At 39.6% G+C, this 17332-nt stretch overlaps 1 protein-coding gene across 3 annotated transcripts in view; it reads left to right on the top strand.

Annotated features, from left to right (window-relative positions):
- The window catches only part of LOC1274598 (dopamine D2-like receptor), a 130623-nt gene that overhangs the window by 30322 nt on the left and 82969 nt on the right, over positions 1–17332 (top strand). For all 3 annotated transcript variants that reach the window (XM_061643934.1, XM_061643933.1, XM_061643931.1), the window contains exon 2: positions 6663–7879. In XM_061643934.1, the coding sequence (XP_061499918.1) occupies positions 7444–7879 (436 nt within the window). In that variant the 5' untranslated portion in view covers positions 6663–7443. The remainder of the gene's footprint in view (positions 1–6662; positions 7880–17332) is intronic.

Below are 17332 nucleotides of genomic sequence, written 5' to 3'. Positions count from 1 at the left end.
CTTGCATGAGTTCCAGTGTTGGTGCAACCGTAATGCTTTATCCCTATGCACACATAAATGTGAAGTCATCACTTTCAGTCGTTCTCGCTGCCCATCATTGTATGAATATGCGCTTGAGGGACAGTCCTTGGTGCGAAAACTATGTGTTAAGGATCTAGGTGTTTTGCTTGATACAAAACTATCATTTAAGGATCAGCTGGATCATGTAGTAGCCACCAGCAATAGAATGCTAGGACTAGTTATCAATATGACTCGCGAGCTTAATGATACACCTTGCACCAAGGCTCTCTATTGTTCACTTATCCGGTCGTTAATGGAATATGCAAATATCGTATGGTGGCCAACTGCAGCGCGTCCGTTAGCTCGATTGGAATCAATCCAGCGAAAAATTTCACGATTTGCACTTCGCTCATGGAACCAAAGGCTCGATTACCGGACTAGGTGTTTACTACTCGGGCTACCCACCCTAAGTGAGCGTATACGAAAAGCCAGGTTGTCGTTCATCACGGGACTTCTCGACGGCCGTATTGACTCTCCGTCACTACTGGCTGCCATCAACCTGTACGTTCCGGCCAGGCCGCTCCGGACTCGGGCAATGTTGGCCCTCGACGACCGTAGAACGCAATTTGGCTCCTCTGACCCGTTCCTACTCATGTGCCGTGCTTTCAACGCAGTCAGCGACGCTTTTGAGCCGAGGATTTCGCCAACTGAGTTTAATGATCGTGTTTCTGTGTTAAACTTGGTTCCATAGTGCACATTTTTATGTTCTATGTTATTGTAATCCATTGTAAAGAACTCATTGTAAAACATTGCAAAAATGGTTCGAGAGGGCATTATTGTCCATCGATAGACAAATAAACATAAACATAAACATAAAGTAACATTTTCGTCAAACACAAGAAATAAAATAAAAATACTTGCTTATGGTGACGGCCCATACGAGGCTTGAAACCAGGCCTGGTATGTTTTTAAGTTTTCCGGGTTGACGATAATATTGCGGGATCCCCCAATGTAAAAAAAGAAAAAAAAAAACACTAGATTGGATAATTCCATGGTTGAGACAGCTGCTGGTTCTGTTTTTGGTCCCGAATTAAAAAGGAAATAGTATCAGGATCAATATGGGCCCAGGAGCTGTTTCAGGACCGATATGGAATCTTAATCAGATCAAAAACCAGTATGGGTTTGGGATCAGTTCCAGTACCGGTAGGTATATGTTACAGGATCTTTGTGGGGTCATGATCACTTCCAGGACCGGTATGGATGAAGTGTAAGTTCTGGTATGGGGTCGGGATCACCTCCAAGTGCTGGTACGGCTTTTTGATCAGTTCCAGAACCGGTATAGAGTCAAGACCAATTGCAAGACAATTCCCGGTATAGGATCGGGATCAATTCCACGATGATGAGGTATAATGTAAGGATAAGTTAAAGAACCGATAAGGGGATAGGATCAGTTCTAGGGCCAGTGTAGGTGCGGAAGCTGTGTGTTCAGTAAAAAGTGTTCAGTAGTTGTAGTGCGATGGTTATCCCGAAAAAGTAGTTATTAGTCGTTTCACATCCGTTCCCAGGATCGGTATGGGTTCTGAATCAGTTTCTTTTAATATGCCCCTTAAAAGTCGTCTACAATTTGCATTGTCTGTTTAAAATTCCTTTGCACGCATCCTACAATTATGGTCATTTATGAAATTAATTTGCATAACGCTGTAACCAAACCAAATAAACTGGTTAAATTCATAAAAACTGACTAGGTTTTACCAAAACATAATACCAATGAAAAGAAAAATTCTTCGAAAATTTGTGATTTAAAAAATACATGAACCCATTATCCGTGTTATTCGAGTTTCTCGGGCGAGGATGAGTCTCGATAAGTCCGGATAAACGGCGTTCTTATGTAGTTCAATATAATCGTATAATGTTTTTCTTCAATTTGAAATATATGAAGAGTACTCGTTATTGGACTTTGAATTATAAGTTTAACTCTCATTCCTGATTTGATCGGATACATTTTCCTTTCTATGTCATCATTTAGCATTTGTGTCGGATAATTTAATTTAAGCAGAAGTTACCTTATTCATGTTAAACGTGTGTACATATTTGATTGTTTTATAAAACTATGTAATAAGATAAAATAATCAGATACATCAGTTACATATTAGAATTAATTATTTTAAATGATTTTTCGACAATTTTGTGACCAGACAATCAAAAAAAGATTACATTTGAACCGAATGATGCAAAATCAGAGAGTATTTCATGTTAGAATAAATAACTTTTTCCGCATTTCGTAAAAGCTGTTTTTAAGTAAACTACAACCATTATTGATAGTAGTTTTGTAGTATTATTTAAAACATTTGTAGTCTCAAATGTATTGTTTATTAATTCCTAGAAGAATATTTGCAAAAAAAAATGTAGCGCCTAGAATGTGCCATAAAGATATATGAGTTTAGAAAGGCTTTTTCTTCTTTCATAGGTGCCAAAATTCTGCTCGCTGCTACTTCACTTTATTGATACGTGCTTAGCGCTTTAATGCTGTTTCAATCACCTTGAGCAACATCGTTAGGCAAACATAATTGAATGGTTATGTGCCACGATACATTGAGTACTTTTACTTGAGAAACGAAATTGAACCAAGTAAGCAAAAAGTGAAGCAAAGAGCAGACACTTTTACTATTTGATGTTTTCTCCATCAGCTAAAAAAACACACACAACTCATACCGAAGGCACAGCCAGGCGTCAAATTTGATGCGCTTCATTACGTAACGCTCACGACAAGATGCAATGTACGGAGTCGTACCGTACAGATAACATTCGCCAGGATATTGACTAGCAGGGAAGCAAGAAAGGGAGCTTTCCCGACTGGAATCCGTACGCAGTTTCTCCTCTGATGGACGGAGTAGGTCGTTGGCGGGTGATTGAGCAATGTGCGTGTGTCTCGTGGCATGGCAGATTGGGTTCGTTTGGCGAAGGACACAGTGTGCTTCAAAACCAGCGTTTGTCTGGCAGTGCGGCATGCGTACCTCTCAAGAACACATCCCACCGGATGGAATGTGCCCACCCTTGTCGCCATACAGTCGTTATTGCTTTGAGCTCTTGCCGGGAGAATGCTCTGGCAATGGTGAAAATGTGGTTTTTTGAGAAAATGTCACTCACCGGCCAAAGAATTTCAGCTCAAGGGCCTTCTTCCTTCATCAGTTGCTTGACAGTTTTGAATCGTTTTCGACGTCTTGCGTCGTCTATGCCGTGGAATGTAGCAGCTATGGCAACGGTCTCTAGACAACGTGGCGAAAGCCGCTTTGCAACGAGATGAACGTCTTGGGTGAGAAAATTAGCATGTGTCATAAAAATGTAATGCTTCGCCCCAAAACCGACCACTCTGTAGGAAGTGAGGTGAAGTTAAGTTAATAACTTCCTGTACAGCCGGGCAGTTACATGTTGGCGATGACGTGACGAAGTCACACTGATGAAATGTTAATTGAAATAGCTACTTCATTGATTTCAATAAATAGTTTACTCTGATTGATTTTTCTAACAATTCACCCAGACTTCATTCTACTGCCGACTGCGCTGTTTAGCTGTTGACGCAATCCGCAGCAGGGTTGTACGGTCTAAATGGGTGGTTAATTGTTGAAGGTGGCGAAAACAACAACGGAGTTGAGTTGGCGTACAGACGCTCCATGTTGTTATGCTTTCTTCACGTGTCAGGTATCTTCTTTCCGCTTCGCCCGAGTGTTCATATTAGACGCTTTAGGACGGTTTCACAACAGGTAGTACGATTGTCTATATTGCCCGCATCGCCTTCGGGGGGATTGAACTGGTGAGTAAAAACCAACCAACGCAACCCACAATCTAGCCACCGTGCATAGCGTGTCACGTTGCAGTGTCCTGCATTACTAGCGCTGCAGGAGGAAAAGAGTACTCGACTCGCCTGCATTACGTAGCAGTTTGCTCGCCAAGATAGTGCTCTAGGGGTGGTGCATTAGAGTGCATCGTTTTAAAGGGGCTGAATAGATTGGACAGCTTGCAGACGAGAAGGGCCGCATGTTTCTCGCACCATTCCCGGTGCACTCAAACGGGTGGGGCTGCGTTGCAATGGAAACTTCTGTGCGCTATGCAATTTAAAAAATAAAGGCTACACGAAGAATAACCGGATGAGGCAACACGTTGCTGCCGTTCCTTCCCTTGGGTACGGTAAAATGAGAATTCTGTCAGCCCGAGGACGCGTCGCTGCCGGAGCAACCTGTAGAACACTTTTTATGTGTAGAAAAAATAAAGGGGCATAACTTTCCGGTCTTAAACCATCTGGTCGATACTAGCGGCTATCACGTGTACATTGCTACAAAGGAAAATGAGTCCCGGTTAACAGGAGGTTGCTATCGCCGGTCAGTTTCTTGCAGCGCATGCATGTTAATTGCCGCGTCTTTGGGGCATAAGGCTCCGTGGGCCCAGGAAGGGAAAACTTTAACCCATAATTCAAATAGAAAGGAGAAAGACTTACCAACGTCAACGTGAAACTGGTCAGAGAGGTTAGTCATGGCGTACTAAAGCCGAGAGGCGGGGGGAAGGTTTGCAGTTTTGGTTTAACTTTCGCTCTTACTAGCGAATATCCCTAGTCCAGGACCTACAAGTTGCGTCAAAGCGTGTTGAGGGCTTTACGAAAGTTAACATCCCTTCAGCTTCATTCACAAGGGGTTCAGTTCTGTCAGTTTTTCTTCGAGAATAGCTTCAACAAACTTTCATATATAAGGGGATTCCTGCATAAAGTTGTATCATACTTCAACTGGTTCAACGCTGTAGACAAACCGAATGAAAAGCACTGTGGTATAAAGTGAATAGAGTTCAAGAATAAATTTACATAGTGAGTTTTGGGAGAGAAAATGATAAATTAAAGCTATATTTGATTGCTGAGTGCGGTATGCTGAGCCTCAAGATAATGTTGATGGTAAGCCAAAATTAACAGTTCAATTTATCTGCTTCCTTTCAGTAGTTTACATACTACTGAGAAATATTTAAAAAGTAGTTGAAGATTAGGTAGCTGTTGCAAATAGTTATAAACAGTTTGAATACTCACGTTTGTGTAACAATATGACTAGAAGGCGTATTGAACGCATTTGTTTCCAACCGGAAAGCTCACCATGAAGCGGTTTCTAGCTGAATACCTCAAAGCTTCTCGGTTGAGGCAGCTCAATGGTAAGACAGGAAAAGCTGTAACAGGAAAAAACAGTAAACTTTTTGTGCGTTGTGGGTTAAAATCATTCCACACGTCTTGCAATTTTCTTTTCGACGCCGTTCTCAGCGGTGATCCGGGAAATAAAGAACTTTGTCGACAGTTGTAATGGCTGTTGGCGATGGTTCGGAGAGATCCGTGTACCTTATGGATAGAGAAACTTACTTTGAGAGGCTGCTTACAAGAGAAGGTAGCTGCGATCGAGTTACTACAGGCATGACATATTTAATTCGGAATCATAATTTAATGTCCAAAGTTGCGGGATCTGTTAAATTACGAGTTTTTCCACTTTTCATCAGTGGCTGTTTCAATCCGTACGTTAGACCGTCGGATGGTTTGCTATAGGTTTGGTAAAGCTTTTCTTTTCCAGCACCATCTTTCACGATCCATTACAGTTGGGGCTTGTTTCGCTGAGCGTAAAAGTTTGTCCATTACGATTCATGCTGAGTCTTCTTTAATTGCATTCACTCGTGGCTTTGTGGAGCTTACCATTAAAATAAGAATAACATTCCTGGTTATTACACAAAACAAAACAAGAAACAAAATAAATGATTGACTATAAAGGTATAACTATTATTATCCCAATTGTCCTAGCCAGAGTGTTTGGTGTTCCATTTCATAATGCTTTATCTTACATCGAAATCAAATTACTTGCTGGAAGTACTGTTTGTGTGAGTATTATTTAATTTTTCCTCTTCTTTCGACACTTTTCATTCCAGATAAAGCTTATCAAAGCTTCCCACGAAGAGATCAACGAGCTGCACTGTGGCCAGGAATTGGTTGGATATTTTCCAGCGTCATTATGATGTACTTTTACAAGGAAGATCAGTGCCGATACGAATGGTTAACTGTTACGGCAGCTGAGCATGCAGCAAAAAAGTGCCCTTGTGCAGTGTTCGTGCGATTAATTAAAATATAATAAACTGTGCTGGGAGTTGGAAAGTAGTGGTAGGACTGGTTTGCTGTGCATCAGGATCAGGATTTCCACCCAACGTGCAAGTGAAAGATGAGAAGTGTTAAATCAGATTAAATTTCGCAATTATTACAGCGACACCCGTTTCAAACGAACAGCAATGTGACGAAAGTAATTACAAGCTTTATTCGTAGTCGATTTTTAAATTTACCACACCGGTCACACAAAAAAACAGCTTTCCGGTTGTAAGAGAGAGAGAAAAAAAGATAATGCAACAGATTCAAAATGGCCCTTGGATACAGGCTGAACGTGGAATGGATGAAAAATGCATGCTATAATTAGGAGTTAATTAGGGATCTCTTTTTTAATTTTTTGTTACGCTACTGTATGAGCTTAATGGGCGGATTTTTTTTTATGTGGAAGATAAACTTATTTTCTTATCGTGTGAAAATGTGCTTGTGTAATTGCAGCGTATTTTGAGAGTGGATTTGTTTTTTAATCTACTTTCTGTTTTATTTTTTATAACAGTTGAAAAAATGGTGTGTTCATGGTTATAGAAACAGCAAGTGAAAGTGTATCTGTACGATATGGTTTGGAAAGTGTGCACAAGTATGGTTCGAAGTGCCATAAACAAACGATAAGTGTATCTGATGGTGAGAGTATGTGTACATTAAGGTTTTAAGAAAAATGCTAGCCCCATCGCTACAGCTCGTGTCGTGTTGTGGATAATGTATTAGCAGTGTAGTGTTCTATTTACCGGAAAGTTACATGGGAGCAAGACTGAGAAATTGATCTCTCATTAATGAGGCGGTTGAAACAATGAGAGAAGGAGTGGGAAGAGATGCTAAATATCACTCACCGATGGTGAAGAACTGAAATTGAAACGAGCGGAGTTTCATGTTACTGTCGTGTTGGGCATCAGGTGCAGGTTAGTACGGAACGCGCCACAAATGTTGCACTACCTGGTTCCTGATACTTAGGCATAGAGGGAAGAAGAAAGGTTGCATTAGCACAAGCGAAACAGATAACTAGAGAGAGAGAAATAGAAAGGAAAGCAATCGAGCAAAGGAATCATCCAATGAAATGGTGTGGTAAGGGAAATTGGCGTGCTCTCCAGGACCATATTCCATCGAAGGAGATGTACCTATGGGGTGGTCAAATCAAATTACGACTCTGAAATCAGTGTCCCGCCAGTACGAGTAGACTCCAGAGTCGTAACCATAGTCGTATCTTTCGACTAGAGCTCCTCCAACGCCCATTGAGTGACTACCCCAGAGATAGAGAAAAAGAGAAACGGCGCTTCCCATCCATGGTGTATGTCATGATGCCTGCGACAGAAAACGAAACGTCCCTTGGCTGGAATGGCGGCTGGGAGTCGCCGGACTACTTTCGACTTTTCGGCGAGAGCGTCTACAATGATACCGTGCTGGATGTGCGGGTACCACCGGACACACCGGCACCTACCGTCAGCGTCTCGACGGTGGCTACCATGCTATCCAACGTGTCCTCCAATGTTGCCAGCAACGACACTGACCAGTACTATGCGGATGATCCGGCCCCCTACAACGATTCGCTGGAATCGCCTATAAGCGATAGCACCGACTCGCGGGGTTCCATCTTCGAACTGCTAGCCGAGGATATCGGGTCGATCTTCTACAACGCTAACGGGACGTTCGGGAATGACACGACCGGTCTGGCCGTAAACTGTTCCCTTTCCAACACGACCTGCATCGGACCAACGGAAGGTAAGGGAAAGCTTTTGACTGAAATGTTATTTTTGTTTAACTTCGACTCGCCTGTTTGTGCTCGTCGTGTAAAATCATCGTTGTAAATCCTGATTAACTGTTGGTTGGTAGCCGAATGAAACTAGTTGCAACGGGGCTAGCAAGCTCCAAAAAGGAGTGTTCAAAGCTCGATCTGCACAGCGCCCACGAAAAACACGCTCTGTGCAACCGTGTACGCAACTTTGTCCTTCAGGAGTTGTGCAAACTTTTGCTTCTCCGCCATCATGGACAGGGATTGGGCCCGTGCTTGGGAATCCTTAAAGGCGCATTCTGCTTCAACGTGCTTGTAACATTTGCTGTCGTCAAAGCTTTTTACTTTAAAGAATATGTGCTAGAGCTTGTAATTTTTGTTTCCTTAAGCAGAAGAAATGAATGATTTGTGTTTTGATCTCTGTCAAAAAAAAGAAGGAGGCTTAAGAAGGAGAAAACATGTTTGTAAAACCATATTATACTGACCATGTACACATTGTCATACTGGTCCAAATGAGGATGAGGAAACTAGGTAGTTTTTGAATATTGTCGGTAATAGTGGAAGGAATGATGCCGTTAGATAATAAAAAGGATACTGCTGAAAACAATGTTAAATATGACCCAGTGCTTTAGAGTCGACTGTACGCGCTGTCCGAACAGCGATGATTTATCACTCTATAATGGACGGTAGCTTAAAGTTGATTGTCCAGAAGAGTACCATCGAATCTCGTAGAATGTAATATGATGTGCCCTGAGCATGGTAATGGTACATCCGTTAGGGCTTTCGTAAAGACAACGCATTATTTATGCTCATTTGAATTTAATGAAAAAAAGGTAGATGGCAAGGAAGGCTACGAAATCTTGGCCGAATTCACTACATTAACTGTGTTTATGTGTATGTGTACATTCCGCTGGGATTAGAATATTTTCCATTACGGAACATAGCTCAAAACTTCCTGTGGTTGTGCGCCTTTTTTCGTCTTTGTGAATTGTGGCTGGAGCAGACCTGGCAATTCGCTTGAAGCCCGGAGAACGAAAGAAAAAGCCAGATGTAACGAGATTACGAAATTTTGTAGGGTACTGACATAAATGGTTCACGTAAAACTTGTTTCCCACCATCAGGCGGATGACTCTAAATGCTTGATGGTTCGTCACGACTTGGTGAGGTTGGCCGTTTTTCTTTCTGATGAAAACCTTGTGTTTTTGTTGAAACATTATGGGGAAAAGCTTTTAGTGATTAACATGGGCGAAGGGAGAGCGTGGAAAAGCGGAAGAGCATACAATGCAACACAAAATGGGCCAGAGAGTAATGGGAAATTTTAGATGGTCCTAGGACCAAAAAAAAAAATTACAGAAAATATTCGTCTTTGTTTTCATCACAGCAGTACTTACGAATATGAAAAAATGGCCGAAACGCTACTTTATTTAATATTTATTTGCATGAAGTACTTGTTCCTAAGAATCCTTATGATGCATTTGGGAAAATTCATCACCAAACTTGAAACATAAATGCACCCGGTGCATTCAACAGGTAGCTTAACCCTTCGAGAAGATGATGATGATTTGATGAAGCCGTACAACTTTGTATAGCTGGGAACTGGGAGGAACATGAGCGCGGCCTGGAACTGATGAAAGACAAATATTTAACCAACCTAATGGCGGTCAGCAGTGCTTCTTGTATCTCCTGTATAGGTGAGTCAGGAAGCTGTGTGAATTTCATTTCATTTTCCATTTGGTGTAGCTACTAATGATAACACGGGATCGTTTCGCATGGTCATGTAATAATGGGCACATAATGTTATACCTTTGCTGGGAATTGGAGCTGGAAGGAAATTGAAAGAGTGTATGTGAGGGAATGTATTGCTATATGCGTGAAGTGTACGCAAACATATTCTATGCAGAAATAGAAGCACACAGAGCGAAAGAGAGAGAGAGAGAAAGAGAAAGAGAGAGAGAGAGAGAGAGAGAGAGAGAGAGAGAGAGAGAGAGAGAGAGAAAGGAGGAATGCGGGGCAGTAAAAGTAAAAGTGCCGTGAGCAGCATCCAAGCGGTTAATTAAAAGAAGAGGAGCCTCTGCATGAAATAAATTAAAATTATTCCCATCGCACTAGCGCCATGCGCGTTAATGACCATTGTGTAGAGTGGAATGTCGAGCACTGGGCTTACGATGCAGAGGTAGGACAATACAATGCAGTCCTACTGACTGCGCGATGAGGGTCACGGTCTTAGGTCTGGGAAGTTCCTAATAGTCAACATGACAGCAAGTATGTTGCTGTTTGTGCCAGAGAGAAATGAGTACTTTAGTGAATTTTCAACTTTCATCTTGTTCTACCCAATTCAGATTCAGACAGATACATAGAATTCAAAGGAATGTATTCATTTTTCAGCTGTTTTATCACACGTTTTTTATTAAAGTGGCATTTGTTTTGTGTTAGTGAGTAAGTGAGTAATGAAACAAACCTCTCGTTTTATAGGTAACTTTTTCTTTGTTTCAAGTGCATTAAAAAAGTGCGTGTTTTTATTGTTTTAGTTGTATTTTTCTTTTCGGTTGTCTGGCGCTTTTTTATTGCATCATATTTACACGTTTTTACAATTTTTTTTTAAATCGAAGTCGCTTCTGTTTTGGCTCTGAAAATGTAATGGTTGACTCATCGCCGTAGTTTGAGAGCATTATTCTCATCAACTATTTCATATGCATCTTACGTTCTAGATTGCGCTGGGCAACTTGGTTCGTTTTCAAGAACGTGAACCTAGAGCGTTACTCGGAGCTCTAGCACAAATCAAACTCGAAATGAAATCGTGAATCACGATTACTTCGTTCATTTCAGTTGATGCACCATGAAGATTATTTGGTAGACTAGGACGTTCTTCATTTCGACGAACAATCATGAGGTTCACGTTTATGAGTTTGTGAAAAACTCAGTACACTATGATTTATAAAGAACCGATGAACGTTGATTAGATGAACACAGGTCGTTCGTTCCTTCGTATGAAAGAATGAACCATGTGAATTCTGTTTCTTGGGACACATCTCTAGATTTTATTCGTTGCTAAGATGCACGTGTCTTATTACTCTATTGCTGTTTATCTATATCTGTTCACGATGTTTTTGGGGTAACGTTCTTGACATGCTCCTAGAAACCATGCTCAGAATATAATTACCGTGTAGCCAAAATATTCAGGTGAAAGATACAGACTAAAAAATAAGTATTAAAATAGCGCAATAGCAACCAAAATACATAAAAAACTAAAAAAAGTCGTTTGATGGGTGCGCAAAAAGTATTCGACTATCTAGCTTTTTACTCATTTACGCTGGCCAAACACTGCGTTGACATGAATTAAATTTATTATTATCAATCTGATAGTGACTTTTTTTTCTTAATTAATGCTTTTTTGTTGTTTCAATTGCGCTACGAGTGGTCAGAGAGACATTAAAGACGAGGAAGTTCAAGGAACGGAGCACATGGCGAAAATCGTATCTTACTCCTATGCATATCCTAACCATTTTAAAAGGTTGTAAGACATGTGCTAGACTTTATTACTTCGTTTTATCAGCGTTAGGCCATTTTTCTGACACTAATTGTGTGATAAACTGCCATGTAAGAAGCAATCCTTCAGTGCATTTTAAGGAATCAGTGCATTTTATGATGGTGAATAAGAATAGATGGGTTACGTTAGGTTGATGGGTCATGCTGCATTTCATTGTAGCTGGTTATGTTATGGCTTGAATTAGTGAGATGTTACAACAATGTTTTGTTTGAATAATACCACACGCACAAGTGACTAAATCTGGTAGCATCAAATAGCATCAAATAATTGCTCCATGTGTCATGATACTAGGGCTCAGTGAGGAAATGTGATCTAGATAAATTACTCAAATTGATAGAAAACGAGATCGTGAAATATTTTCTTGTATGTTTTAAATAATTTGAGTACCAGTTCTGAGAAATTGTACTTAAAAAGTACCACATGTATCAAGGCCAGTCGAGCGGGAAAACATACAGAGCATTGTCATTTGCCCAAAACACATAATCAGCTGAAATTAACTAATTTGTTTATGGATCAATAATTTAATTTATTTATTTAGCTTTTTAATACCTAATCCCTAATTTATTCCTTTAACAACTGCCTTTATCCGGTGTTGCCAAAATTGGAAATTATTAAAATCTATGAAAGTCTATGAAACGATATAATAAAAAAATTGTCAAGGGCTAGCTGTAGATCATTTTTAGGCACCAAGTACCAAACACCAAGTATGAGTCTCTTCGTCCATGGAGCCCCTGTTGGGCAGAGAAGTTCTCGATGAGACTACTGTACACACTGTTGTATACGCTGAAAATACCATCAACGGGGCTCTCGGCGAACACCGTTAAATCCGCCACTGATAGTAGATCAATATATACCGTTTCAGAATTAAATAAAGAATATTGATGATGCGTTCTATCAGCTCCCATCTTGCCGAAAATGTGATTTTTTCCATCTTATAAGTAACAATAAAAAAAAAGATTTTCATTTGTGTTTAAAGTATAAAAAATTTTAATTTCCGTTCGATGGATGTATGATGAAATTTCATTACAGGCGTACAATGCTAATGTTTGCTTTCGAACTAAATTTCCTCGCATATCCTCCACAAACATGGCCTGTGTTCATGTGGTACATGTAAAACTGGGAAAAATGTTTAGTCTTATCACAAGATTGATAGCGGCAAATTAATGATATAAAGTCAAGAAGAGAAACATTACAATGGTACTGTATCTATACGTGATATAATAAATCATTTTTTATCAACCGCTTTATGGGTTTTTGGGAATTGAAATGAAGTTGTTTGATATAAAATGTGTTTATAACACCAAACTAAATAAAAACAAAGGTTTTGCAAATGTTTGTAATATTCTTGGGAAATTATTTCCAACTACGTTATCAAACGTTACATTTAAGCCGATTTTATATAGAAATTTGATATTATTCAACAACTAGTTTGAAATTGATTAATTTATCTTTAAATAACGAGTCAGTCGGATTTTGTTTAACGTATTTCCTAGCAGAAGAAGGACGCATTTGCCTTGTATTCATTAAACAATTCATTTTCGAAACAAAGGTTTTCCTTGATGTTGTTGGTTTCGCAAAAGCATAAAATAACTGCCCATGGCTTGAAACGTTACTCTCCAATCAGCATCTTTGCCAGCAACAGATAGCCCAAAAAGGCGCTGTTTAAAATTGGCTCCGGGACGGATTACACTTTAGCTTCCTAATTTTCTCCAACCCTGCTAATGCTATAACAATATCAGGTGTAAGGCAGGATTTTCGTTCGCGATGAGAAGAACAGACGGATGGTAGCATTTTCCGATGAGATTTAAAGTTTTCCGGTACCTCACACCTTGTCGGCTAGCCTACGTTTCTCGAGAAAATATTCATCGTCAACTTGCACAGCAATCCTTGCGTTTAATTAATAATTGAATTAAATCATCCGGCAAGTTTGGCTAGCCATGAAGGTGGAGACGGTGCAAAAGGTGCCATATTTGATTAGCCGGTGTACTTTCTTTGATGAGCGAAAGCGAAACTGGCCGTGTCATGAATAAAGTAGAAAAACGATCCGATCAAATCAACACCATTCATTTTGAACGTGATGTAACACAAGTTAGCAGTCTTTCAATTTTGTAGGATGAAATAAAAATTAAAATAAAGTTGGTCAATAAAAAAACAATTACGTACATAGTGTAGGTTAGTGCTATTAAATTAAAGTTTGTGAAATTTCTGTATTAAATTAGTAAACGCAGTGTATTTGAGATTAACAGATTCATTTCTAAATTAAGATAAATTAGTACTATATTTTAACCTAACCATTTTTTTATACCCGGCAAAGCGTGTTTCCTGTGTATTGTAATGAATTGTTATTTAAAAAAAGTAATTGTCCGAAAGAAGTGGCCTTATCACTTTAAATTACCCTAACTCTTAAGACTAACAATAAATAAAACATAGAATACCTAACAAAAACACGCAGGCATATTAAGGTAACTTAAAAGTTAGTCGCATGATCCCAGTCAAAACTATCATAGTAAGCGTTTAAGAGCCATCGCAGTTATGGGGTCGTTTTCACTGTAAGCTTGTTTTACTAGTTGAGTACTTAGAGGTCGGTAGTTGCGAAAAGTTCTAGGTGGTACCTACATTCATGCATTCATCTTGTTAGTAGCTCAGACGCGTCAGTTTCACCTATAAGTAACTTATATATAAAATTCAGCTGTGCAACGTAACGTCTCTTTTGAGGCGTCTCTAATCCTAACAATAAACAGCAAGTTTTATATGAAGGACGAGGTGTTACATTACAATATGCTGTAGAACGCAGGATAATACGTGTGAACTTTCTCTGTACTGACTCTAACTTGTTAGACCATGCATTCGAGGAAGAACATCAAACCACAGAATAGGATTCAAGCAATGGACGAACAATAGGCTTATACAACGCTAAGAGCCAATGTGGATTGGAGAATTCTCTTGATTGCCTGTGAATGAATCCAAATATTTTGTTTGCCTTCTCTAAGATGTCCAAATAATGTTGGTGGAAACTTAATTTACTGTCTAGGATGACTCCTAAGCCCCTAACAGTGCTGCAACGCTGTTCCTGATATTTCGTAATTATATGTTAGTGGACAGACATAACGATGGAACGAGATACACATGCACTTATCGACGGAAATTAGTAGGTCGTTTTTATCGCATCAGTCAGAAAAAACTACTTTGTGGAACGTCAGAGGAGCCTTTAAATTCAGTTGCGAATACGTTATCTATTTGTACGCGGTAGTAACGCATTGTAAGATAAGATCTAAACCACTCCACAAGGGAAGCAGAGAATCCAAGACGTCCAAGTTTAGCTAGCAATAAGCGATGGCTTACACGATCAAAAGCAGTCTTCAGATCTATGTAATTCACATCCATTTGTGCACCCGAGGTAAAAGCAGCATGACATTTAGATACGAATTCGACTAGATTAGTCGAAACGCTGCGTCGAGGAATAAAGCCATGTTGGTGCGTTGAAATGAGTGACCGGTAGCTATTCATAATTGAATCTAGCACGACGATTTCGCGGATTGTGTAAGAGTTATTTGTTAGAAAATAATTAAGATTCAATTCGGCCACGCCCTCACAGCCTGGTTGTCTATATAGGGGGTTTCAAGGCACTTTCAAATGTGCACATAATTATTCATCGTCTGCAAGATGTATTTCAACAGCTGTCAAATGGTGTATTTGCTTCATAATGAAACTTTAGTTTTTACACATGATTTTCAACACATTAAAAAGAACTGCAAAACTCAATCCAGCTTGAGACGTGTTGAAAATCATGCTGAAAAAATTGCTATTTACAATGATGGAAATGAAATAGCAGATTGATGTGGATTAACATCTTGCACGCCGTGAATAACAACGTTTACATTCGAAAATGACTTGGAAAACCATATATCGACCTACAATCCCGGACAGAATTGATTCTCTTCCGGATTGTCAACTCGTTGTAAAGGTTGGCGTAGTAGTTAAAGTCTTGAGAGAAGCACATTAATGCCCAGCTTAGCTAAAACAGGGCTTGGTTGAAAGAACGAAAAAAACTTGCTTGAATTTTAAACTACTTTAAAGTGGATTTAAAACATAATTAAAAAAATAGCTTGATTTAGAAATAAAATGAAGATAAAAGGAAAAAGTTAAGAAGTAAACAGCATCTTGGGAATTTCTCTTAATCAACACTCTTATTCGGGATGTTCTGGTTAGTTTAGAGTTTAACTTTCCGCCTATTCTCGCTGGAACCTGGACGTAGACTAAATACGCTCATGGCAAGACAGTGGACAATGAAAGGCACAAAACATGGTCGTGGAGGTTGTTCCATACCCCCTAGTTTAAGTTGTCCAATGCCGCGTGGGAATTTGGGAAGATGAGAGAAACATTTGACCAGAGCCAAATTGCTTTAGTGTTTCTTGGAAAAGATGCGCCCTATGATTTCACCAAATTGAGTGAATAGAAGTACGCGCATCTTGGCTGTATATCTGAGGAAAGCAGTTTGCATGATGAACGGTAGGTTTTGATAAAAAAATAAGGCAGAAGAAAAAAGAATAACAGAAAAGCGTTCCCATGTTTTATTCTTGAACATTGTGGCAACTTGTCTGCGTTGATTCATTGCTGGAGGAAAGGACAAGTCCAAATTCGTTGTTGACTTTTTTTCTGGACCTGAACCATCCATCCGTACAAAACGCTGTGCTTGAGCGATGAAATTGAATTCATTTTCCTAATCTGCTGAATAAATTATAATTATAAATGTACTTCAATGTCCCTAAAGCATGGAGGGCCGTTGGCCGTTTCATTTCAGTAGCAGACGAGAGAGCATTATCCTTAATCTTTACGATCGAATAGAACAGTCACATCGTAGGTGATGATGATTGGTACTCTGGGCAGAGTAGGGCTCCTTAGTCTTCTTGGTGTTTTTGACCACCGTGACCATCACACTCAAGAGATTATCTGAAGAACGTTGTTTTGGAGATACGCGTAGCTAAACAGAAAACGAAAAAGCTCAGCTGTGAAAACCAAAAACGGTCAAGAAGAAATGAATGCTTAAGGGACGCTAATTAGGAGTGGTCATAGCGGGAGTGAAGCGGGATGATTTTTTTTATCGCGTAGAATTGAATTAACGAAAGAGGAAAAAAGTCATTGCACCAATATTGTACATATTTTTTTTAAACTTAACTACTTTTGACATCGTTATGTGTGGGAACCAAAGGCGAAACAAATGAATGGTGGTATCTAAACAATTGATGTTAGTGTTTGTGGAAACGATCGAAAGAATTATATCTAATTCTCGAAAGCCATTTTTCGTAGAACGCTTTTTATTTTCATTGTCACGATTGGTAGTTGATTGTTTTTGCGTGAAGATATGAACCCCCTGAGCGATTTTAGAAAGCTTTTGGGAGTATGCAAAAAAGCTCGGAGTATAGCACTGAAATAAAATTGTTACTTTATGTAATAATTTCGGCTGTACGTTTTTTGTGTAAAGTTCAAACTTTCTCTTTTCTTCAAAACTAAATCATGATACTGCTACTATTCAATGAAAATCACAAAGAACCGCATTGCATGCTATGGGACATGCGATAAATGTTTAATTTTATTTTCGAATGCTTCCCAAAGAGTAAGAGCTGTAGGGAATGGGGACGTTTCGTGAAGAAGTCTTATTAAGTCAAACTTCAAACAAACCTCTCGTCCCGAAGCACATGTTAAAGGTTGTGCTTCATGTTGTTGCTTACACGCTCGGTCACACTCAGTAATTCGACGTTTGGTTTAGTTATTCCGGATGTGAGTACGTGTGTTATGTAGTAAAGCGCACCAAACAGCAACCGGCTTGAAGGGCTACGGAGTTGGAAGAATTACGCATGGCCTTTGTCAAGTCCCTTGGGGCTCCTTTCTGCTCCCG

This window comes from Anopheles gambiae, chromosome 2 (genome assembly GCF_943734735.2).
Source record: "Anopheles gambiae chromosome 2, idAnoGambNW_F1_1, whole genome shotgun sequence".
NCBI classification, from domain to species: domain Eukaryota; kingdom Metazoa; phylum Arthropoda; class Insecta; order Diptera; family Culicidae; genus Anopheles; species Anopheles gambiae.
Note: the sequence above shows the minus strand (reverse complement) of the source record. Positions and strands in the feature narration are given on the sequence as shown.